General features: G+C 37.3%; 3 protein-coding genes across 3 annotated transcripts; 2 read left to right on the plus strand and 1 right to left on the minus strand.

The window, feature by feature from the left end:
- Window positions 1-150: 150 nt before the first annotated feature.
- Window positions 151-3,456, minus strand: tspan36 (tetraspanin 36). The gene is made up of 7 exons (XM_027166712.2): window positions 3,276-3,456; window positions 1,985-2,176; window positions 1,770-1,844; window positions 1,415-1,510; window positions 1,173-1,316; window positions 980-1,063; window positions 151-890 (listed from the first exon to the last, which is right to left on the minus strand). Exons 1-7 carry the CDS (start codon window positions 3,333-3,335, stop codon window positions 816-818), a joined length of 726 nt encoding a protein of 241 aa, XP_027022513.2. The 5' UTR covers window positions 3,336-3,456; the 3' UTR covers window positions 151-815.
- Window positions 3,457-7,196: 3,740 nt separating this feature from the next.
- Window positions 7,197-10,362, plus strand: LOC113656273 (macrophage-expressed gene 1 protein-like). Its single transcript, XM_027167463.2, has 2 exons — window positions 7,197-7,714; window positions 8,376-10,362. The coding sequence occupies exons 1-2, from the start codon at window positions 7,271-7,273 to the stop codon at window positions 10,098-10,100; spliced, it is 2,169 nt and encodes a 722-aa protein (XP_027023264.2). The 5' UTR covers window positions 7,197-7,270; the 3' UTR covers window positions 10,101-10,362.
- A 7,571-nt stretch (window positions 10,363-17,933) lies between these two features.
- Window positions 17,934-21,265, plus strand: LOC125138547 (macrophage-expressed gene 1 protein-like). The gene is made up of 2 exons (XM_047800198.1): window positions 17,934-18,553; window positions 19,278-21,265. Exons 1-2 carry the CDS (start codon window positions 18,110-18,112, stop codon window positions 21,000-21,002), a joined length of 2,169 nt encoding a protein of 722 aa, XP_047656154.1. The 5' UTR covers window positions 17,934-18,109; the 3' UTR covers window positions 21,003-21,265.
- The last annotated feature ends 5,286 nt before the right edge of the window (window positions 21,266-26,551 follow it).

A 26,551-nucleotide genomic window follows, 5' to 3' on the forward strand; every position in this document is an offset into this window, starting at 1 on the left:
TCACCAACAACCTCCACAGTGCAGGATGAAGGTATTACTTGTATTCATTGCTTGAAGAAGAAATAAAGAGACCACAACACAAGGTGCAAACCACTTATCAGCAATCAAACTCAAAAGGCCAGATTGAGATCACAAACTGGTCACAAACACTTATTTAAGACTTTCATTTTATTTATTTCATTGTCAGTGCAATTAAAACTCAGCATGTCAGCATATAACTCAATCTCAGAAGCTTAAGAGTTTTTCAGGTAATCATGACCTTAAACTAAACATGAAACATACATCACTACTTACATTACTTGGCCATTTACATAACACCTAGAGGCAAAACATTTATAAATTTCAACAAATTACAATCCATTCAGTGCTTATGATGTTTTTTTAAGAAGTCAGTTCAGGTGACTGACAGAACTCCCTTTATTGTTTACATTTAAAATCATAGAAAAGTACATGCTAGCATGGGATTCAGGAAAGTTAAAGGGGAAATCACATAAGGTGAACTGGCTAAGGCAGAATGGTCAAACAAATAGTATGAATATAGTTTATCTTAAAAAAAAAAAAAAACAATAAACAAATCAGTGTTGGCAAGAAGTTGTGTGCTTCCTATGTTTAGGGATATTCTTGCTTTTCTAGTCAACCACTTCATTAAAACTTATAAATAAAGACAAACCAATAAAAAAAAGACAAAAAAAAAAAAAAAAGCATGTGTGAAGCATAGTCATAATTTATGTTTCTGGCATTTAGCAGAACTTCATCATTGAGGTTAGGACTTTCTCTATTGATAATGAAGAAGCTGAAGCACTTTACCGAACCTTTTATGCATACAATGGTTCATACTCATTTCTCAAGCTGCGGCAGGCAATCACACAGATGCTGAGTATGCCCAGTAACTGAGGAAAAGAAAGAAAAATCAATACAGCTCCCACATTATACCCACACAAAATATTACACCATTACCCAAATGATAATCCTAAAATACCTTTATGATGGCAAATCCCAAGATGACCAACAAGCCTGTACTCAGCATATCCTGCAGCAGCTTCTCAAGTTTAACTTTACACCCCTGCAAATACACAGAGAATTAATTGCACAGTTAAGGACAAAGAGCAATTTCTCACGAAAATACAGTAAATTCTAATATTTAAAATGTTTTAATGTAGAGTTCTGCTTACATTTGTATTCAGGACCTCTGGGTGGTTCAACTGTCCACTGCATGTGGTGTTTGCTTTGCAGCATGACATAGGCACAGAATTATGAGAAGTAAACCATGGTCTAGTTGACCAGTCGGTGTAGTTTAACACCCCACAACATTCCAGCTGAGAAGCACAGAGGACAGAAAGACACAAATAAGAATTTGTACAGTCATTTGATTGTTTACAATTATGGATTACAACCAATTATAAAAATCGTTTACCTCAGACTGCAAGTAATCCACCGCCTTTGTTTCAGAATTTTTTCCGTCGTATTTCTCAAAAACGGCATTCATTGATTTGTCCAACTCTCCACTTATCTGTCGGAATATTCAATTAAAATTAATTTGCACAGCACTTAACAATGAACAGTGTCTCAAAGCAGTTTTACAAATATGAAAATATAAAATAAAAAAAATACTATTTATAGTAACCTTTGTATTATTCAGGTTCTAAATGCGATAGCAATGAATGGGAGATTTGTTCCTAATAATGTTGAGTAACAAAATGTCACAGAAAGTAGACAGCGATATATTACAATGTTTGTAAAACTGCAAATACCAAAAGAGGAAAACTCACCCTGCGTTCATAGATTACACCAAACACTAAGGCTGTGACCTCCGCAGCAAATATCAGTAAAATAATGAGTAGGAACTAAATGCAAAACAAAAATACATATGAATATAGTTGTATGTAAACAATTTACTTCTACATATTTTTTAAACTAACACTCAAAGTTCTGTGTTTCTTATTTTCATCCTGTCAGATATATTTCTGGAAAGCACCATACTCACAATGCCTAGGCCAATGTTGGACTCCCTCAGAGTTGCACAGCAGCCGATTATGCCGATGATGAACATAACGATGGCCACGGCAAGAATGATGGCTACAGGGATAATGGCATATTTGTCGACTGTGAAGCTGCTAAAGTTCTTGTAGCTGATTATGACATAAGAGCTAATATATGCAAGAGCTGCTCCTGCCACCTGGAGGAAGATGCACAATATTAAATAGAGAACATATGAGCAACAACTACTAATCACATCACAATATATTGGGAAATTGGTGTGACACACACACGCCCTGGTGTATGTCTCAAAGTCATTGAGTAAATGAGTGATCATCACGCAGAATAATAACGCAATACCTTTTTTTTTATATATATAAATAGTTAAATTTTGCCCTAAATGTGTGTCAGCTGGTTCACCCAAATACCACATGATGAAATACTATCACAACAAGTTATAGATCTTAGTCATAAGACTAAAAGTATCTTTGTTCCTCTAATCTTCAGTGGAACTCTGGTCTTGTGCCTAAGATATCAGCATAAAGCCCTAAAAAACAGCTTTGTAAATTAAGTAAAGAGGCTTTTAGTACAAACTGACTGAACTAAGATATTCCTTGTTCAATTTTCTTTTTCTTTAAATCATCAAATACATGTTACATTTATTTTAATATAACTAGTATTATAGAATTAATAGTTATGTGACAAAAACGTGACTATTTTTGTGTATTTGTGTCAGTTCAGCATGAAAGAAGCTGAAAATGAGAACCAATACTCTCTGTTTATGCATCAGTTCCCTCTTATAGGGTAAAAGGGGATTTTAACACGTGTTTACTGGTAGGATGTCATTCTGAGGCAAACAAAAATACCCTAAACTTTTAACCACAACTTTTAGCCAACAAAAACACACTGCCTGTCCAATATGTCCACAAATGTTTGCTGATACACGAAGCATATACGAAAATACGCAAAAAAAAATCGAGTTATTGTTATTAAATCATTTCTTTGTTTTGTCAACAAATACGGCTATTACACTTCACCATTAGTGTAGAGATATTCCGGAAATGTTAGCTAGCCACTTTAGCACGCCAGTAAAGAATTATTAAAATAGAAGGCTTTATCAATTTCAGAATTCACTCAAAAATCAACGAATTAAAAGACCATTAAAAAAATTCTCCAAAATAATCCCACGTTATAATCGTCATTAATTAATCTGTAAACTGTTAAAACATTAGCTACAGTTAGCTACATGGTATTAGCTACAGTTAGCTAATAACTGGTTTTACTGAAAAGATACTCACCCAAAATATTAAACTAAGGAACAAAAGGACGGTCTTGGATGCTAAGATACCGAAATCCATGTCTGCTGTAAGTTACCAGTGAAATAACTGCCTGAATTACGCTTGATTAAATACTTCGTTTTGCTGTGTAAAAGAACACACGCCTCCCTTTACATTGACGCTTGTAAGGCCTTCACGGTTGCCAGATATACGAAAAAAAATTAAGAATCAGAATGAATCAGAATTCTAAATTGTTTGTCTTTTGTTTGTGACAACACTACACAGACAAATAAATAATATGAGAATTAAAAAAATACATATATGTAAATACAAATAGACAAGAAAGAAAAGAAAAAAAACACACAAACAGTGTAATATGTCTCCTAAACTAACACTGAAATGACCCTGATTTTAACCACAGTTGTAAATGACTTATAATGGATAATAAATAAAAAGCTACGTGATGAAGGTGTGTCCCAAATCCCTTAGACAATATGCAACATTCTTATTGGATTATATTGTTGCTGATTATGTTCATTAACCTAGTAGTTAAAGTGTTGGACTACTGATCGGAAGGTCATGAGTTTGAATCCCAGGTACACCAAACTGCCACTGCTGGGCCCCTGAGCAAAGCCCTTGTTGCTCAGTTGTATAAATTATTTGCCACTCTGGATAACGGGTCTGCTAAATGACAGAAATGTAAATATGTTTAAATGCAAAGGTAAACATAATGATTTGGGTTGCAATATCAGGCAACACGTCTGAGTTTGTGGTTAATGTGGCTCTACGACAGGCCTGGTTTCACATTTCTACCAAACGCTAGATGGAAACATACGCGCATTTTTAGAACCACCACCAGAGGAACGTACATGCAGTAATATTGGGGAACCAAAATGGCGTGAATCATAAGCATCAGTGACGGAGGGATTTTTTGTGTTTAACCAAATTAGGCTACGCAATCCAAAATTTTTTAAACAAACAATAAAAACAAGCATAAAAAGAAAGAAACACAATTGTGTTTTTCACCTGGAAGTGTAAACATAGATTTTACCTCTAAAATGACTGCTTAAGTGAAGTGACATACGGCTAAGTATGGTGAATACTCAGAATTCGTTCTCTGCATTTAACCCATCCAAAGTGCACACACACAGCACTGAACACACACACAGTGAACACACACTGTGTGTAGAGTAAAGATTTAAAAGCGTTTTAACCTACATTCTAAACAAAATATATATAATATCATTAGTACAAATATGTAAGCTTGACAGAACCACCACATCAACAGTTATTGACTTCTTTTCTACTTTTGGATATTCCCGTTAAGCGTCACCACAGAGAATCATCAGTTTCCGCCTTCTCTATCACCGGCATCCTAGTGTTCAATGTACCATAACATAAAAAGAGCCACATAGATGGCTAGATTGGAAATACAACAAATAACTAACTTGTTTACAAGGTTTGAGCTAAGCGTGTGTAAGGAGGACACGATAATCGGAAATGCATACCGTTTCATATAAAATACACTATGGCCAAATGTCTGTGGACACCTGGTCATCACAGCCATACTTGAAGTCATTCTCAAACTCAGACATCCCAACCTGCAAAAAGTATTTTCCCGGACGTATTCAATTATTTGTTAATTAAATTAAAATATGTAGATCACTTTTACTATTTATATAAGCTGAAGATGAAATGAAACTTGTTGAAGTCACGTCAACATGTCTTTTACAATCATTTAACCCGCCATGCGCAATGATGAAGTCACTGTTACAAACTTTACAGCGTGCAACATTATCATTATGTTTAACGCTTATAAGACAGTCGGACACTTTGGTGTAGTCTGGCGTAAAATCTGTCCTATGTTGTGTTTTTTTTTTTGGCTCTCTCCCTCTGCCATGGGCCATGATGGTGTAAAATGTGTCTTATACTGTGGTTTTTTGGGGCTCTCTCTCTCTGCCATGGCCCATGATGACGCTCCTGTTTCTAGATACACTGATTAATTCGGTTCGGGAGAAGAGATAAAAGCCCGCCTAGACTGACAATTGATTGGTTGACTTACCGAAACAGGCCAATCAGGATGCTCTCTGTCTTACATGCGCTTAATGAGGCACACGCGCACACTAGCACACACACGCAAGGTCCCTCGCTCCCCCTCTCTCTCTGCCGTGCGCTTGCGCTACAAGGTTTGGGGCACAGTCTCTGTCGCACATGCGCGCTTTTGCTCGCTCTCTCTAGATTCCGCGAGATTTTAACTAATTTGCGGGCATCGGGGAGCCGCTATCAATATGCGGGAGACTCCCGGAACGTCCGGGACACTTGGGATGTCTGCAAACTGATGCTGCAAAGTTGGAAGTGCACAGAAGTCTAAAATGATTTTGTATGTTGTAACATTACAGTTTTTCTTCACTGCAATTAAGAGGCCCAAACATGTTCCTGCATGACATTATCAAGGTTGTCAAGCGTTAAAGAACACCGAATGAACCACAGGCCTCCTCGTGCAACATCAGTGCTAAAGCTCTTGTAGCTGAATGGACAAATCCTCACAGCCACAATTTAGTAAAAAGCCTTCGCAGAAGTGTGTAGGTTTATAGAACAAAGAAAAGAGAGCTAACTTTTGAATGAGATGTTTAAAAAAGAACATATTGTCATGTGTAATAGAAAGCCTCCTTGGCCTAAACAACAATTGTATGGTTCTCATCAAGTATTAACTCATAACTATTAACAAACAAATAACCTCAAATGACAACAAAAAATATATGAATATCTAAGAAAGCAGCAACCAGAAACCCGGTGGGAAAAAATATGTACACCCCCTAATTCAGTAACATGTAGAACAACCTATAGTAACTTGTAGCTTGAAGTAAATGTTTTCTGTAGGAATTTAAGTCTAAGCTTAACACTGCTTTATTTTATTGCTGTTTGGGGCCATTTGTTTATGCCCAGCTCGATTAATATCCTGCCAAATCATCTCAGTGGGGTTGCGGTTTGGACCATTCCAACACCTTAAATGATTTACTTTAGCCATTCAGATGTTTGCTGGTTTTGGCCCAGCTTAAGCTGCTGGAAACATCACAATTACCTCACTGAACAGTTTGGTGGAGTTCATCGCAGTCCTGTGACTGCAAAAACAAACACCTTCACCTCGATCTCATTCATTTAAAGGATATTGTTCTACAACTTTTAATGCTATCATATTCTTTTGGAAAGCAGGGGCATTTTCCTAGCCAGCCTTCCATGAAAGTTTGTAAGTTTGAACAAATGTTTTAAACTCATGGTATCTTAAGTATGTAACCTAGTGAACCAGCATTAATGTATTCAATGTTAGAGATTTAAGCATATATGTATGTCGCTCTGGATAAGGGCATCTGCCAAATGCTGTAAATGTAAATGTAAATGAAAGCTGTTTTTTAAATATTTTGCTTATTTTGCTGTCTATTTATAAACAATCCTTCTCACTGTAGAATGATGAATTTCAGATTGTTTGGAGAAGACCTTGCTCTCTTCAGAAACACACAAACAAACAAATAAACAGACACACAAACGCACATGCACGCACACACACTCACACCTGTGGCAATCACAGCTGTGCTGATATTCACTATTCATTATTTGATCAGGTTTCTCATTTCCTTGCACACATGCAATTATTATTGCATGATAGGTCTATAACATCAATTGTTTGTGCTCTTTGGGGAAAGTGGTAGATCTTGTTGGTATGGTTAGGAGACCTTGAGAATAAAACATGTCTTAACAAATTTTTCAAGGACTGGATTCTCATTGTTATGCTGTGGGAAACAACTAACACCTCATGAAGTTACAAAGATGCAGAACCCATTATGTACTGTATCTAGTAAGAGGATGTGGTTAAAAGTCTTATGACTGGTTACAGAAATGAAACAAAATACTGTGAAAGTTTTTTGACTAAGGTAACTAAAATACGCCCATCATGTGAGAACAAAGAGGCTGACAAGCTGAAAAATGACCATGATTCACAATAGTCTCTGCTGAAAATCATGGGCTGGTTATCTCTGTTGTCTGTCTTTGCATTTATCAGTGCTGCTGATTTTCATCCAATACCTCATTCAAGCAATGGACTTCGTGAGTGCCGAAAAAACCTTAGCGCACTAGCACTCGAGGTTCTCCCTGGTGGAGGCTGGGACAACTTGCGCAACTTGGATATGGGTCGAGTGATGAACCTGAGCTATTCACAATGCCAGTCTACAGAGGATGGCATTTACATCATTCCAGATGATATATTTGTCATTCCTCAGAAGGTGAGCTCAGTAGAGATGAACTCGGAGATCATCGGTTCATGGCTTGAGCAGAAAAGCTCCACTTCAGGGTCAATCAACATCGAGGCTTCCTTTGAAAAGATGGTGAACGGCAAGTTCTCTGCTGAGAGCAAACGCATGAAAACCCATCAAGTGAAGGATAATTCAGTCACAGCTAAGACACAGGTAAAGTCAAGCAAGATATACAACTAACATTCAAGTGAAAACTTTGTCTACTCTTTAAAAACACTACTTTAAACAGTAAATTAATAATTAGAATGACAGGAAGAAATCGAAATATGAAAAAATAGAATATTGATGTACGATTGATTGTTTTGGCAGGAAGGAATTAGTGTTAGTCCATGGTGAACTCAGAGTTTGCACTGACCCATTAGTTCCACAGGCTATATAAACTGTTGTAGAAATGACATTATTTACTGTTCAGTGTCACCCAAATGAGGAAATTTTTCCTTGTCACCGTCATCTCCGGCTTGCTCATTAGGGATAGATGTTATATAGTATTTTAAATTTTAAAGTAATATTTTTAAATTAATTTTTCACTTTCTATACTTCTGTAAAGCTGCTGTGAGACAATATGAATTGTTAAAAGTGCTATACAAATAAATTGAATTGACCTGAATTAAAAAATGCATTGTGTCAGTCTCTATGGACTCCTAAGATCAAATATATGGATAATAATGTGTGTATAAAACAGAATATTTTATGCAAAAGTTTGTCATTGTTGAACACAGAGTGCACTGGACTAAGTTAATCAAAACAGGGAAAGATGAAGCCAGTTTAATGCTGTTCAATTCCATAATTCCTTCTTCTTCTTGTTTTCCTACAGGTGCGTAACCATGTGTACACAGTAAAGGCAAATCCTGATTTCATCCTGGATGCACGTTTTGCCAGACAGGCAGAGGAAATTGCAGATGCCATTGAGAACAACCAAACGCGTCTGGCTGACTATCTGTCTGAAAAGATGGTGCTTGATTATGGTACACATGTCATCACAAGTGTGGACGCTGGTGCTACTTTAGTGCAGGAAGACTATTTAAAATCATCTTATGTTTCTGATATGCAGTCCTCTCAGTCCTCAGTCACAGCAACAGCTGGTGCCAGTTTTTTTGGCACAATTAATTTGAATATTGGCAGTAAAGAATCTCACGAAACGTCTGAAATGAGCGAATATATGGGTAACATTACATATTCCATAACACTGAGTCATGGTGGGGCTTTGTTTTATCCTGGAATCACTCTACAGAAATGGCAGGAAAGCACTTTAAACAATTTAATTGCTATTGACCGTAGTGGAATTCCACTACATTATTTTCTCAACCCATCAACATTTCCAGACCTCCCGCGTCCAACTCTAAATAAACTCGCTCACTCTGTGCTTATGGCTATAGATCGTTACTACAAAACTAACTCCCATCCTGGGTGTGTTAATCCAGACTCCAAAAATTTCAATTTCCAAGCAAATATGGATGATGCATCCTGTGAGGGTCCAAGCACCAATCTTAGCTTTGGTGGTGTTTACCAACAGTGTACTCCACTGCAGAATGCTTTTTTTGCGTCAGATGTAAATGAAATCTGCAAGGATCTGGCTGTGAAAAACCCAGCCACTGAGGCATATTCTTGCCAACAGCCATACACTGCTACACTATTGCGCTCAGAAGTGCAGGAAAGACAATATAGTAAGTATGAGTGCCAAAAGCATTGTCATTCATGCTGGCTGTTTTTTAGCTGTTGTAAAGAAGTATGTGGAAATGTGTATTATGTTCAACGTGCACAAGTCGACACTTATTGGTGTTCCACTATTGAAAAAGCTCCAGAATTTTCTGGATATCTCTTTGGTGGTCTATATGGCCCTTCTTTACAAAACCCATTAACCAAATCTAGATCCTGTCCTCCTAATTTCTTTGACCTAAATTTTTTATCCAATGGCATTATGATCTGTCTGAGCAATGATTATGAGCAAGCAACAAGATTCTCTGTGCCCTTTGGAGGTTTCTTTAGCTGCCAGGCTACAAATTTGCTTTCAGGCGGACAATCACGCTGCCCACCACAGTTCAGCCAACATCTTGTTGCCATAAGTGATGGCTGTCAGGTAATGTACTGTGTACAGTCAAACATTTTCACTGGGGGTGAGTTACTTCCCATTCACCTCCCACCCTTCACAAGACCTCCAGTGATCAGTATGATAGCTACAAACACTGTAGCTGTTATGACTCAGGGAGACCAGGCTTGGGTGAGAATCAAAGACACAAAGATGTGGAGGTTGGCCAAGCCTGGGGACATTGCAAAAATGTCCCAAATATTTGACAATTATTCCTCTCAGTCACAAAGTAACACGATTGGCATAGTATTCGGTGCTCTAGCCTTGATTGCTCTTGTTGTGGCAGTAGCAGTGTTAGTGGTGAGAAAGAGGAAGAGGATCAAGGCTCTCAGAAGAGGTCAAGGCTACGAGGAGATTCAAAGTGAACGACTGATTGAGAGTACAGTAGAAAACCAGACAGAGCAACTCACCGAAAGTCTGACTGACGATAATGCTCAGAGTCTCTTGGCTTAGTGTTCCTGTTTCCATACAATAAATAGTTATAAACTGATTTACATTAGCAACGCACTATTATCTATTAACTAAACCTTTTAACTGCTTCAAGCTATTAATATTTCCCATTAAGCTAAATATCTTGCATGTTGTTATAATTTTACCTTTATACATTTATAAAATCAGATCATTAAAATCACCAAACAATTGTAATAAATTGTTAAAAAAATGTTTCATTTCATTTACAGTGGCTGTGTACTTTTATTAAAGAAATTATGCTGCACATTAAATTAGGAATTTTCGTTTGTGAAAGAATTTTAAAGAAAAATAAGAACATATCTTTGTTTAAATATTCTATTTATAAATGAAAAAAGCCAGAATGAGATGTTCTCACAAAGCACTGAAAGCGTAAGATTGTGATATATTAAAGTAAACTTGGTTAATTCTATACACATGAAACATAAAAATTAATTAGTCTAAAACATTTTGAAAGCCATTTTACTTAAAATCCCATATGTATAGAAACTTAAGAGACACTGTGTAGAATGAGAAAGCTGGAAATCACAGAGGAAGTTTCCACGTCAATTCAGTCAAAAGTCAATAGTGTCACTCACGCAAGCACACCATTGTACACAGAAATGCTTGTGATTAAATGTATCTAGTTCCAGTTAGCTTCATTATCAGCTGGTCTAGCTTTACAGTAATAAAATACAGAATTTGAACTTAAACATAACCAAACAAGAGATAAATATCTTTAATAAAGAGTAATAAAAATGTAATCAAACTTATCTAGTTACAGTAGACCAACACCTACTTAACCTTAGTTAGAACTCTAATGTATACACCCAGTAAGCTATTGAAAAAATAAATAAGGCTTTAGTTAGTTTCAATAACAATATCTTACCATGCTCTTAACAGCTTATGACAAGCTCGCTTAATGTATAATAAAACAACATGACAACAATTAATAGCAAATAGCACTATCAACCTCAATGTAGGTATATAGCTAAAAAGGTGTGATCTGGTCATTTCCTAACTTGACTGCACACCACATCATCCAAGTTTATGTGCCCCATTGGTGGTTGACATAAAATCGTCGGTGGTCTGTTTGTGTAGCATGTGACTTCCTTTAGAGGTTCCTATGAATGTTGCATATGATAAGTGCTGAGCAGTTACCCAACACTGACATGGTCTGGGATGCAGAACTTCTCATTTTATTACTGAGATTGGTGCTGCCAACATCCTCAACAGATTCAAACAAGGTGTTTCATAATTAACAACCTTTTAGCCCCAAAGCTTCCACATGTGAAATCAGGAACTCAGCCTATTAGACAATCATTTAGTTCCACTCGTGGAAATGGAGAAGTTGTAGTAAGAGCTTGTCACAAAGAAGGTACTAATCCCTTTTTTTTTTCAAAATACATGTTGAACATCTTAATTTTTTTATATGCAATGCGTACAATATTTTGACTTTTTTTGCATCACACAGATTTTCAGGTAAATATCAAACTGACATTGGTTTTGTTTTCTATCCACACTGTAAATAATAAATGTCTCCGGTCATGCAAATGGTATACTTGCTACTTTTATATTGTTTCAATTGTTCTGTTCATTTAAGACTCAAACTCAAAAATTCTCCAAAAATGTATTCTATCTAACTAAGTCTTGTTAAATAAATTCAGAATTTTAAGAAGTTTAGAGTAATAATACAGAAATAAATGCTATAAAGTAACTGTTGATATTCATTCATTTTTTACCACTTATCCGAACTACTCAGGTCACGGGGAGCCTGTGCTCTCAGGGGTCATCGGGCATAAAGGCAGGATACACCCTGAAGGGAGTGCCAACCCATCGCAGGGCACACACACGGACAATTTTCCAGAGATGCCAATCAACCTACCATGCATGTCTTTGGACCAGGGGAGGAAACCGGAGTACCCGGAGGAAACCCCCGAGGCATGGGGAGAACATGCAAACTCCTCACACACAAGGCAGAGGCGGGAATTGAACCCCTTTTAATAAGAGGTGCAACTTTACCCATTTGAATCAATATATTAAAGAAGCCAAATACCCATGCTTTGATGTTTGACTCAGATATACAGATAGGCACTTAAACGTTCAACAAAAGCCTTTTGGCAGTCCTTGGCTGGTTAAAAGTAATAAATCATTTATCTATCAATCCTTATCCTGGATCACTATGAAACTTTGTGTGTGTGTGTGTGTGTGTATATATATATATATATATACACACACACACCCCCACACAGAACCCTAAAAAAAGAGATAGGAATGCACCAGACATGGCAATCCTGTCCATTACTCATCTTTACACCATGCACACTGTCACGGTGAGACACGGTGAGGCAAAGAGGCGAATGAGGATCCAAATGCAGATTTAATGACAAAAAACAAGCAACTGCTAAGCAGGCAAAACAGGGAACAGAGACATAACCATGCAGACAACATGCTACACCTACAACGACTAACACCAGAGAAGTGGACAAACAGAGTATATATAGGTGACAGGAACCAATGACAAAGCAGAGACAATCAGAGACAAAGACGACACACCTGGAGGAAAGATTGAGTACAATTAGTGTCCATGGTAATCAAGAAGTGGGCGGAGCAAACAATTAACAACAGGGCAAGGCAGCAGACAGAAACAGGACAAGAACACAGACAGACTTATTATACACACACGCACCAATAATGCACTCTTGGACACCTTGGGAAAATTTACAGTAGCAAACACACCTACTGACATATTTTCTGGCAACTGAGAAGAAATCAGGGATCCTGGAGAAAACACAGGAACAGCGAATAAAACACAAACATGATCCAACTTGTGAGCTTGGAGCTGTCTAGCAATTTCATATATATATAAGTAGCTGTGTAAAATTTAAATAATGCATACTTATCTATTATCTTCACCCAAATGAAGATGAACACACCTTCAAATACTGAAGACAACTGGGTGCGAACACAAATGACATGAATATGAAGTGATGTATCAGAATTTCAGCATCACTAGATTTACTATTGATTCATTCAGTAAAAATGGCAGAACATTCCATTTTTGGCTAAGCTAAAGTACTGGAACAACTATAGGCAGACCTGACCACTGATGAAATCCTGTGTTGTGTTGAAAGTGTGTTTTGTGTCAATTAGATTTGATGGATTTCTCAGTAATTTAGCAGACAGAATGTTTCTTTAAGATTCTGAGTTAATTCTGCTGCCACCATTATGAGTTACATAATCAATACAGATGAGTGATCCTGTTCTAGAAGCAACTCTGCAAGCTCAAGCCATGACACTTCCTAAATCATGCTTATGAACTTGTAAGTCTTGGATCATGAGCAGATCCTTTCTTCCTTTACACTTTGGCCTCTCTACCACTTTGTTAGAGGTTCATTTTGATTCCAGAACTTTTGTGGCTTATCACTGCATTTCTTTGCAAATTGCATTTGATTCTTATTGCTGATGAGTGGCTTGCATTTTATGGTATGGTCTCTGTATGTCTGCTCTCAAAGTCTTCTTCAAATGGTGAATTATACCTTCAATCCACCCTATGGAGGTGTTTAATAACATGACTGACTGTTGTTTTTGTGTTTTTCTTCACAGCTCTTACAGTATTCTCCACCAACTCATGTTGTTTTCCTTGAACTGAATTCCAACTGTTAGTACACCAGTGGTTTCTTTCTTTCTATCTTTCTATCTTTCTTTCTTTCTTTCTTTCTTTCTTTCTTTCTTTCTTTCTTTCTTTTTGCCTTTCCAAATTGTTGTACTGGTTATGACTAATGTTTGTGCAATGCCTCTGATTTGTCTAAATAACAGCTCTCTGGTTTTCATGCACATCTGGTCTTTTTAATAACAAATGCAGTGTCAATAAGTAACACATCACTTGCAGATGTAGGTTGCCATGTCTTCATTCAATATAGATTGAAAATCTAAAATGACAGCTCAAATTCAGATCTGTCATCTCATATTACCTGTTTTGACCTTAAAGATAAACGTCTTCAGTGTACAGCACAAAAAAGAATTGCCCTTGAAATCCTGTCTCATTCCCGGGACTGTGACACACCCTCACCGCAAATGCTTAAGCTCCCTCCCACAGTACAACTGGAACACACTAAATACCAGTTAACATATGAATTCTGTCAACATTGGAAAAAGCAGAGAGAAAGAAAAACACTCCCTGCAAATGCCTGTCTTCCAGGGAGAGTCTTTTCAGCTGGAGCATTCATAGAACTGGAGAAAGTGACATCATAACAGCATGTGGGTATTTATCACAAAATACCTTTTAAATTAATTTTCATTTTGAAAAGAGATTATTAGCTTAATGTAAGATATAGTTGACTCGAGTCGACTGAGTGTCATTTGGGTTTGTGGTTAAAACTTCCTGAAGATGATCTAAATATGTTGGATAATTTTGCACTGGTGGAAGGTAAGTGTGATTTTATTTGTAATAAAGTGGAATTTCAACTGAAAATAGGAGTAAAATAGCCATTACCTATTCTGTAAACAGGCACTGTGTGTGAATCTGAAATAAGCTTTTGTCTATTCGGTCTCAATAAATACTGTAATTACAACAAAAAAGCAATGATTGGGAACAGATGATTCGTTGTGGCAACCGCTAAAGGGAACAGACAAAAGAAGGAGAAGAAGAAGACAACAAAAATGCAATGGTATATATTTCATGCACAGGGTATAGTATGCTTACATAAACCATGTCTTATCTCTTTTTAGAAGCAGTCATTGGCCTTCATAAATGCACTGGTCTTCATGGGCGTAAATTTCATTTAACAGTAGGGGGGGCAATAAATATAAAATTTCTCATGAGCAATTTTTGAAGGGGGACACAAATAATACGGTCAAATTGTACATATAAAGACATGCCCCACAGTGAAAAACAAAGTTTTTTTTGTAGTTGCAGTGCACTATGCAACAAGCTATTGTAAACAAGCTGACGTTAACTAGATAAGTAATATTTCGCTAATATAGCAGATTCATGGAAAATTACATCGGTAATCAGCATTTTTGCCGCAACTAATTTATGAATGACTCTGCACCAACTACATTAAAGAGAATCGCTTTATTTAAAGTGAATAAAATACCCTACATAATGGAATTCAACATTAATTAAGCCGCAGCCACACACCTGACTCGTGTGTGCAGTAGTGATGGCCGGTTCGTGAACGAATCGTTCTTTTGAACCGGTTCTTTTTAGTGAACTGGATGAACTAGTTCACCAAATCGGAATGATTCGTTCTAAAACAGTTCGCGTCTTGAGTCAGCGCTGATCCACAAGTTACTAAAGTTACTCACTTTCGGTCATAATGCCTGACAGCCCCTACGAATCTAAATAAACTAAGATCCCGGAGTACATGTAACTCCTGTACACTGAACTGAGACATGTTGTGGTGAGAGAACTGTGAGCTCGAGTTGTTGATACTGCGCATGCTTGAATAACTGAACTGATACAGCGAATCATCAGTACACTGAACTGAGAACTGTTTCTTACTACCAATAAATACTGTAATTACAACAAAAAAGCAATGATTGGGAACAGATGATTCGTTGTGGCAACCGCTAACAGACAAAAGAAAGAGAAGAAAAAGACAACAAAAATTCAATTGTATATCTTTTATACACAGGGAGTGGTATGCTTACATAAACCATGTCTTATCTCTTTTTAGAAGCAGTCATGGGCCTTCATAAATGCACTGGTCTTCACTTATTAGTCTGTATCAGCACAATTTTGACCCTTTGTCATCAAAGCTCAGCATGCTACCTGGGAACAGAGATAGAATGTGAGAAAGCACCCTTTGTGCCCGGTTACAACCTTGCAGGTGAAGGATTTGATGTAGTCAGCCTGAGACGCAAAGGTGCCTATTTGATAAATGTCAGATCTTACAAATTTGACAACAACACATGTACTGTGTGCAAGAACCGCTTACAAAGTTGGAAGTGCACAGAAGTCTAGAATGTTTTTGTATGTTGTAACATTACAGTTTTCCTTCACTGCAATTCAGAGGCCCAAACATGTTCCTGCATTATCAAGGTTGGCAAGCATTAAAGAATTTGAATGTCTTGAATAGAGCCCTAATCTCAACCTCAGTGAACACCTTTGGAATGAAATGGAGCACTGAATGAACCACAGGCCTCGTGCAACATCAGTGCTAAAGCTCTTGTAGCTGAATGGACAAATCCTCACAGCCACAATTTAGTAAAAAGCCTTCGCAGAAGTGTGTAGGTTTATAGAACAAAGAAAAGAGATCTAACTTTTGAATGAGATGTTTAAAAAGAACATATTGTCATGTGTAATAGAAAGCCTCCTTGGCCTAAACAACAATTGTATGGTTCTCATCAAGTATTAACTCATAACTATTAACAAACAAATAACCTCAAATAACAACAAAAATATATGAATATCTAAGTAAGCAGCAACCAGAAACCTGGTGGGAAAAAATATGTACACCCCCTAATTCAGTAACATGTAGAACGACCTATAGTAACTTGTAGCTTGAAGTAAATGTTTTCTGTAGGAATTTAAGTCTAAGCTTAACACTGCTTTATTTTATTGCTGTTTGGGGCCATTTGTTTATGCCCAGCTCGATTAATATCCTGCCAAATCATCTCAGTGGGGTTGCGGTTTGGACCATTCCAACACCTTGAATTATTTACTTCAGCCATTCAGATGTTTGCTGGTTTTGGCCCAGCTTAAGCTGCTGGAAACATCACAATTACCTTACTGAACAGTTTGGTGGAGTTCATCGCAGTCCTGTGACTGCAAAACCAAACACAGTCACCTTGATCTCATTCATTTAAAGGATATTGTTCTACAACTTTTAATGCTGTCATATTCTTTTGGAAAGTAGGGGCATTTTCCTAGCCAGCCTTCCATGAAAGCTGTTTTTTTAATCTTTTGCTTATTTTGCTGTCTAAAGTATTTATAAATAATCCTTCTCACTGCAGAATTACAGATTGTTTGGAGAATTACATATATATATGTATATATATATATAAAAGTACATACTGTATATAATGTGTAGTGCATTGTAAATCTGTCTAGTAGTACTGACTATGTATGAGCACATTACCACATTTGCACATTTCACCTGTATGTAAATTCTGTTTCTTAACTACTCTATGTAAATGGTTCTGCAAATTCTGGAGCTCGCTCACCATGGCACATGTGCTGTGGGGATGTGACAATAAAGGTGACTTGACTTGACGACTTGAGAAGGCCTCGCTCTCTTCAGAAAGACAAACAAACAAACAGACACACACACACACACACACACGCGCACATGTATGCACACACGCACGCAAACACACACACGCACAGACGTGTGGCAATCACAGCTGTGCTGATATTCTCTATTCATTTCCTCTGAAGGATATTATTCATTATTTTATCAGGTTTCTAATTTCCTTGCACACATGCTGTTATTATTGCAAGACTGATCTATAACATCAATTGTTTGTTCTCTTTGGGGAAAGTGGTAGATCTTGTTGGTTTGTTTAGGAGACCTTGAGAAAACATGTCTTAACATGTGAAACAAAAAAACTGTGTGAATGTTTTCTGTGTGAAAACACGCCCATCATGTGAGAACAAAGAGGCTGACAAGCCGATAAACAACCATGATTCACCATAGTCTCTGCTGAAAATCATGGGCATATAACATCAATTGTTTGTGCTCTTTGGGGAAAGTGGTAGTTCCTGTTGGTTTGGTTAGGAGACCTTGAGAATAAAACATGTCTTAACAAATTTTTCAAGGACTGGATTCTCATTGCTATACTGTGGCAAACAACTAACACCTCATGAAGTTGCAACGATGCAGAACCCATTATGTACTGTATCTAGTAAGAGGATGTGGTTAAAAGTCTTATGACTGGTTACAGAAATTAAACAAAATTCTGTGAAAGTTTTTTTGACTAAGGTAACTAAAATACGCCCATCATGTGAGAACAAAGAGGCTGACAAGCTAAAAAATGACCATCATTCACAATAGTCTCTACTGAAAATCATGGGCTGGTTATCTCTGTTGTCTGTCTTTGCATTTATCAGTGCTGCTGATTTTCATCCAATACCTCGTTCAAGCAATGGGCTTCGTGAGTGCCGAAAAAACCTTAGCGCACTAGCACTCGAGGTTCTCCCTGGTGGAGGCTGGGACAACTTGCGCAACTTGGATATGGGTCGAGTGATGAACCTGAGCTATTCACAATGCCAGTCTACAGAGGATGGCATTTACATCATTCCAGATGATATATTTGTCATTCCTCAGAAGGTGAGCTCAGTAGAGATGAACTCGGAGATCATCGGTTCATGGCTTGAGCAGAAAAGCTCCACTTCAGGGTCAATCAACATCGAGGCTTCCTTTGAAAAGATGGTGAACGGCAAGTTCTCTGCTGAGAGCAAACGCATGAAAACCCATCAAGTGAAGGATAATTCAGTCACAGCTAAGACACAGGTAAAGTCAAGCAAGATATACAACTAACATTCAAGTGAAAACTTTGTCTACTCTTTAAAAACACTACTTTAAACAGTAAATTAATAATTAGAATGACAGGAAGAAATCGAAATATGAAAAAATAGAATATTGATGTGCGATTGATTGTTTTGGCAGGAAGGAATTAGTGTTAGTCCATGGTGAACTCAGAGTTTGCACTGATCCATTAGTTCCACAGGCTATATAAACTGTTGTAGAAATGACATTATTTACATTTACATTATTTACTGTTCAGTGTCACCCAAATGAGGATGAGATACCCTTCTGAGTCTGGTTCCTCTCAAGGTTTCTTTCTCATATCATCTGAGGGAGTTTTTCCTTGTCACCGTCATCTCCGGCTTGCTCATTAGGGATAGATGTTATATAGTATTTTAAAGTAATATTTTTAAATTAATTTTACACTTTCTATACTTCTGTTAGGCTGCTGTGAGACAATATGAATTGTTAAAAGTGCTATACAAATAAATTGAATTGACCTGAATTAAAAAATGCATTGTGTCAGTCTCTATGGACTCCTAAGATCAAATATATGGATAATAATGTGTGTATAAAACAGAATATTTTATGCAAAAGTTTGTCATTGTTGAACACAGAGTGCACTGGACTAAGTTAATCAAAACAGGGAAAGGTGAAGCCAGTTTAATGCTGTTCAATTCCATAATTCCTTCTTCTTGTTTTCCTACAGGTGCGTAACCATGTGTATACAGTAAAGGCAAATCCTGATTTCATCCTGGATGCACGTTTTGCCAGACAGGCAGAGGAAATTGCAGATGCCATTGAGAACAACCAAACGCGTCTGGCTGACTATCTGTCTGAAAAGATGGTGCTTGATTATGGTACACATGTCATCACAAGTGTGGACGCTGGTGCTACTTTAGTGCAGGAAGACTATTTAAAATCATCTTATGTTTCTGATATGCAGTCCTCTCAGTCCTCAGTCACAGCAACAGCTGGTGCCAGGTTTTTTGGCACATTTAATTTTACTATTGGCAGTAAAGAATCTCAAGAAACGTCTGAAATGAGCGAATATATGGGTAACATTACATATTCCATAACACTGAGTCATGGTGGGGCTTTGTTTTATCCTGGAATCACTCTACAGAAATGGCAGGAAAGCACTTTAAACAATTTAATTGCTATTGACCGTAGTGGAATTCCACTACATTATTTTCTCAACCCATCAACATTTCCAGACCTCCCGCGTCCAACTCTAAATAAACTCGCTCACTCTGTGCTTATGGCTATAGATCGTTACTACAAAACTAACACCCATCCTGGGTGTGTTAATCCACACTCCAAAAATTTCAATTTCCAAGCAAATATGGATGATGCATCCTGTGAGGGTCCAAGCACCAATCTTAGCTTTGGTGGTGTTTACCAACAGTGTACTCCACTGCAGAATGCTTTTTTTGCGTCAGATGTAAATGAAATCTGCAAGGATCTGGCTGTGAAAAACCCAGCCACTGATGCATATTCTTGCCAACAGCCATACACTGCTACACTATTGCGCTCAGAAGTGCAGGAAAGACAATATAGTAAGTATGAGTGCCAACAGCATTGTCATTCATGCTGGCTGTTTTTTAGCTGTTGTAAAGAAGTATGTGGAAATGTGTATTATGTTCAACGTGCACAAGTCGACACTTATTGGTGTTCCACTATTGAAAAAGCTCCAGAATTTTCTGGATATCTCTTTGGTGGTCTATATGGCCCTTCTTTACAAAACCCATTAACCAAATCTAGATCCTGTCCTCCTAATTTCTTTGACCTAAATTTTTTATCCAATGGCATTATGATCTGTCTGAGCAATGATTATGAGCAAGCAACAAGATTCTCTGTGCCCTTTGGAGGTTTCTTTAGCTGCCAGGCTACAAATTTGCTTTCAGGCGGACAATCACGCTGCCCACCACAGTTCAGCCAACATCTTGTTGCCATAAGTGATGGCTGTCAGGTAATGTACTGTGTACAGTCAAACATTTTCACTGGGGGTGAGTTACTTCCCATTCGCCTCCCACCCTTCACAAGACCTCCAGTGATCAGTATGATAGCTACAAACACTGTAGCTGTTATGACTCAGGGAGACCAGGCTTGGGTGAGAATCAAAGACACAAAGATGTGGAGGTTGGCCAAGCCTGGGGACATTGCAAAAATGTCCCAAATATTTGACAATTATTCCTCTCAGTCACAAAGTAACACGATTGGCATAGTATTCGGTGCTCTAGCCTTGATTGCTCTTGTTGTGGCAGTAGCAGTGTTAGTGGTGAGAAAGAGGAAGAGGATCAAGGCTCTCAGAAGAGGTCAAGGCTACGAGGAGATTCAAAGTGAACGACTGATTGAGAGTACAGTAGAAAACCAGACAGAGCAACTCACCGAAAGTCTGACTGACGATAATGCTCAGAGTCTCTTGGCTTAGTGTTCCTGTTTCCATACAATAAATAGTTATAAACTGATTTACATTAGCAACGCACTATTATCTATTAACTAAACCTTTTAACTGCTTCAAGCTATTAATATTTCATATTAAGCTAAATATCTTGCATGTTGTTATAATTTTACCTTTATACATTTATAAAATCAAATCATTAAAATCACCAAACAATTGTAATAAATTGTTAAAAAACATGTTTCATTTCATTTACAGTGGCTGTGTACTTTTATTAAAGAAATTATGCTGCACATTAAATTAGGAATTTTCGTTTGTGAAAGAATTTTAAAGAAAAATAAGAACATATCTTTGTTTAAATATTCTATTTATAAATGAAAAAAGCCAGAATGAGATGTTCTCCCAAACTACTGAAAGCATAAGATTGTGATATATTAAAGTAAACTTGGTTAATTCTATACACATGAAACATAAAAATTAATTAGTCTAAAACATTTTGAAAGCCATTTTACTTAAAATCCCATATGTATAGAAACTTAAGAGACACTGTGTAGAATGAGAAAGCTGGAAATCACAGAGGAAGTTTCCACGTCAATTCAGTCAAAAGTCAATAGTGTCACTCGCGCAAGCACACCATTGTACACAGAAATGCTTGTGATTAAATGTATCTAGTTCCATTTAGCTTCATTATCAGCTGGTCTAGCTTTACAGTAATAAAATACAGAATTTGCACTCAAACATAACCAAACAAGAGATAAATATCTTTAATTAAGAGTAATAAAAATGTAATCAAACTTATCTAGTTACAGTAGACCAGCACCTACTTAACCTTAGTTAGAACTCTAATGTATACACCCAGTAAGCTATTGAAAAAATAAATAAGGCTTTAGTTAGTTTCAATAACAATATCTTACCATGCTCTTAACAGCTTATGACAAGCTCGCTAAATGTATAATATAACATGACAACAATTAACAGCAAATAGCACTATCAACCTCAATGTAGGTATATAGCTAAAAAGGTGTGATCTGGTCATTTCCTAACTTGACTGCACACCACATCATCCAAGTTTATGTGCCCCATCGGTGGTTGGCATAAAATCGTCGGTGGTCTGTTTGTGTAGCATGTGACTTCCTTTAGAGGTTCCTGTGAATGTTGCATATGATAAGTGCTGAGCAGTTACCCAACACTGACATGGTCTGGGACGCAGAACTTCTCATTTTATTACTGAGATTGGTGCTGCCAACATCCTCAACAGATTCAAACAAGGTGTTTCATAATTAACAACCTTTTAGCCCCAAAGCTTCCACATGTGAAATCAGGAACTCAGCCTATTAGACAATCATTTAGTTCCACTCATGTGGAAATGGAGAAGTTGTAATAAGAGCTTGTCACAAAAAAAGGTACTAATCCCTTTTTTTTCAAAATACATGTTGAACATCTTAATTTTTTTATATTCAATGCATACAATGTTTTGACTTTTTTTGCTTATTGCATCACACAGATTTTCAGGTAAATATCAAACTGACATTGGTTTTGTTTTCTATCCACACTGTAAATAATAAATGTCTCCGGTCATGCAAATGGTATACTTGCTACTTTTATATTGTTTCAATTGTTCTGCTCATTTAAGACTCATAAACTCAAAAATTCTCCAAAAATGTATTGTCTAACTAACCAAGTCTGGTTAAATAAAAAATTCAGAATTTTAAAAAGTTGAGTAATAATACAGAAATAAATGCTATAAAGTAACTGTTGATATTCATTAATTTACCACTTATCCGAACTACTCGGGTCACATCGAGCCTGTGCTCTCAGGCGTCATCGGGCATAAAGGCAGGATACACCCTGAAGGGAGTGCCAACCCATTGCAGGGCACACACGGACAATTTTCCAGAGATGCCAATCAACCTACCATGCATGTCTTTGGACAAGGGGAGGAAACCCCCGAGGCATGGGGAGAACATGCAAACTCCTCACACACAAGGCGAAGGCGGGAATCGAACCACTTTTAATAAGAGGTGCAACTTTAACCATTTGAATCAATATATATTAAAGAAGCCAAATACCCATGCTTTGATGTCATTGACTCAGATATACAGATAGGCACTTAAACGTTCAACAAAAGCCTTTTGGCAGGCCTTGGCTGGTTAAAAGCACACACACACACACACACACACACACACACACACACACACACACACACACACACACACACACACACACACACACACACACACACACACACACACACACACACACACACACACACACACACACACACACACACACACACACACACACACACACACACACACACACACACACACACACACACACACACACACACACACACACACACACACACACACACACACACACACACACACACACACACACCTCAAGTAGAAGTACAGATACTCATTTTTTAAAAAGACTCCAGTAAAAGTAGAAGTAGTGACTACACTCTTTTACTCAAGTTAAAGTAAAGAAGTATGGGCTCTGACATGAACTTAAGTAGAAAGTCGCCGATACTACTACCTATTTAGTGTCATGCTGGTCACACACACACACCTAAAAAAAAGATAGGAATGCACCACACATGGCAATCCTGTCCATTACTCATTTTTACACCATGCACACTGTCACGGTGAGGCAAAGAGGCGAATGAGGATCCAAATGCAGTCTGAGATTTTATGACAAAAAAACAGATAAGACGGCAAAACAGAGCAGAGCCATGACCAGACCACATACTACACCCACAACAACTAACACCAGAGAAGTGGACAAACAGAGTATATATAGGTGACAGGAACCAATGACAAAGCAGAGACAATCAGAGACAAAGACGACACACCTGGAGGAAAGATTGAGTACAATTAGTGTCCATGGTAACTAATTGCAAACACACCTACTGACATATTTTCTGGCAACTGAGAAGAAATCAGGGATCCTGGAGAAAACAGGAACAGCGAATAAAACACAAACATGATCCAACTTGTGAGCTTGGAGCTGTCTAGCAATTTCATATATATATATATAAGTAGCTGTGTAAAATTTAAATAATTCATACTTATCTATTATTTTCACCCAAATGAAGATGAACACACCTTCAAATACTGAAGACAACTGGGTGCGAACACAAATGACATGAATATGAAGTGATGTATCAGAATTTCAGCATCACTAGATTTACTATTGATTCATTCAGTAAAAATGGCAGAACATTCCATTTTTGGCTAAGCTAAAGTACTGGAACAACTATAGGCAGACCTGACCACTGATGAAATCCTGTGTTGTGTTGAAAGTGTGTTTTGTGTCAATTAGATTTGATGGATTTCTCAGTAATTTAGCAGACAGAATGTTTCTTTAAGATTCTGAGTTAATTCTGCTGCCACCATTATGACTTACATAATCAATACAGATGAGTGATCCTGTTCCAGAAGCAACTCTGCAAGCTTAAGCCATGACACTACCTAAATCATGCTTATGAACTTGTAAGTCTTGGATCATGAGCAGATCCTTTCTTCCTTTACACTTTGGCCTCTCTACCACTTTGTTAGAGGTTCATTTTGATTCCAGAACTTTTGTGGCTTATCACTGCATTTCTTTGCAAATTGCATTTGATTCTTATTGCTGATGAGTGGCTTGCATTTTATGGTATGCTCTCTGTATGTCTGCTCTCAAAGTCTTCTTCAAATGGTGAATTATACCTTCAATCCAAACCTTGTACTGGTTATGACTAATGTTTGTGCAATGCCTCTGATTTGTCTAAATAACAGCTCTCTGGTTTTCATGCACATCTGGTGTTTTTTAATAACAAATGCAGTGTCAATAAGTAACACATCACTTGCAGATGTAGGTTGCCATGTCTTCATTCAATATAGATTGAAAATCTAAAATGACAGCTCAAATTCAGATCTGTCATCTCATATTACCTGTTTTGACCTTAAAGATAAACGTCTTCAGTGTACAGCACAAAAAAGAATTGCCCTTGAAATCCTGTCTCATTCCCGGGACTGTAACACACCCTCACCGCAAATGCTTAAGCTCCCTCCCACAGTACAACTGGAACACACTAAATACCAGTTAACATATGAATACTGTCAACATTGGAAAAAGCAGAGAGAAAGAAAAACACTCCCTGCAAATGCCTGTCTTCCAGGGAGATTCTTTTCAGCTGGAGCATTCATAGAACTGGAGAAAGTGACATCATAACAGCATGTGGGTATTTATCACAAAATACCTTTTAAATTAATTTTCATTTTGAAAAGAGATTATTAGCTTAATGTAAGATATAGTTGACTCGAGTCGACTGAGTGTCATTTGGGTTTGTGGTTAAAACTTCCTGAAGATGATCTAAATATGTTGGATAATTTTGCACTGGTGGAAGGTAAGTGTGATTTTATTTGTAATAATCTTACATTACTGAAGAAGAAGTGGAATTTCAACTGAAAATAGGAGTAAAATAGCCATTACCTATTCTGTAAACAGGCACTGTGTGTGAATCTGAAATAAGCTTTTGTCTATTCGGTCTCAATAAATACTGTAATTACAACAAAAAAGCAATGATTGGGAACAGATGATTCGTTGTGGCAACCGCTAACAGACAAAAGAAAGAGAAGAAAAAGACAACAAAAATGCAATTGTATATTTTTTATACACAGGGAATGGTATGCTTACATAAACCATGTCTTATCTCTTTTTAGAAGCAGTCATGGGCCTTCATAAATGCACTGGTCTTCACTTATTAGTCTGTATCAGCACAATTTTGACCCTTTGTCATCAAAGCTCAGCATGCTACCTGGGAACAGGGATAGAATGTGAGAAAGCACCCTTTGTGCCCGGTTACAACCTTGCAGGTGAAGGATTTGATGTAGTCAGCCTGAGATGCAAAAGTGCCTATTTGATAAATGTCAGATCTTACAAATTTGACAACAACACATGTACTGTGTGCAAGAACCGCTTACAAAGTTGGAAGTGCACAGAAGTCTAGAATGTTTTTGTATGTTGTAACATTACAGTTTTCCTTCACTGCAATTCAGAGGCCCAAACATGTTCCTGCATTATCAAGGTTGGCAAGCATTAAAGAATTTGAATGTCTTGAATAGAGCCCTAATCTCAACCTCAGTGAACACCTTTGGAATGAAATGGAGCACTGAATGAACCACAGGCCTCGTGCAACATCAGTGCTAAAGCTCTTGTAGCTGAATGGACAAATCCTCACAGCCACAATTTAGTAAAAAGCCTTCGCAGAAGTGTGTAGGTTTATAGAACAAAGAAAAGAGATCTAACTTTTGAATGAGATGTTTAAAAAGAACATATTGTCATGTGTAATAGAAAGCCTCCTTGGCCTAAACAACAATTGTATGGTTCTCATCAAGTACTATTAACAAACAAATAACCTCAAATAACAACAAAAATATATGAATATCTAAGAAAGCAGCAACCAGAAACCCGAAAAAATAACAGCAACCGGAAAAAATATGTACACCGCCTAATTCAGTAACATGTAGAACGACCTATAGTAACTTGTAGCTTGAAGTAAATGTTTTCTGTAGGAATTTAAGTCTAAGCTT

The sequence above is a fragment of the Tachysurus fulvidraco genome, chromosome 14, assembly GCF_022655615.1.
Source record: "Tachysurus fulvidraco isolate hzauxx_2018 chromosome 14, HZAU_PFXX_2.0, whole genome shotgun sequence".
NCBI classification, from domain to species: Eukaryota; Metazoa; Chordata; class Actinopteri; order Siluriformes; family Bagridae; genus Tachysurus; species Tachysurus fulvidraco.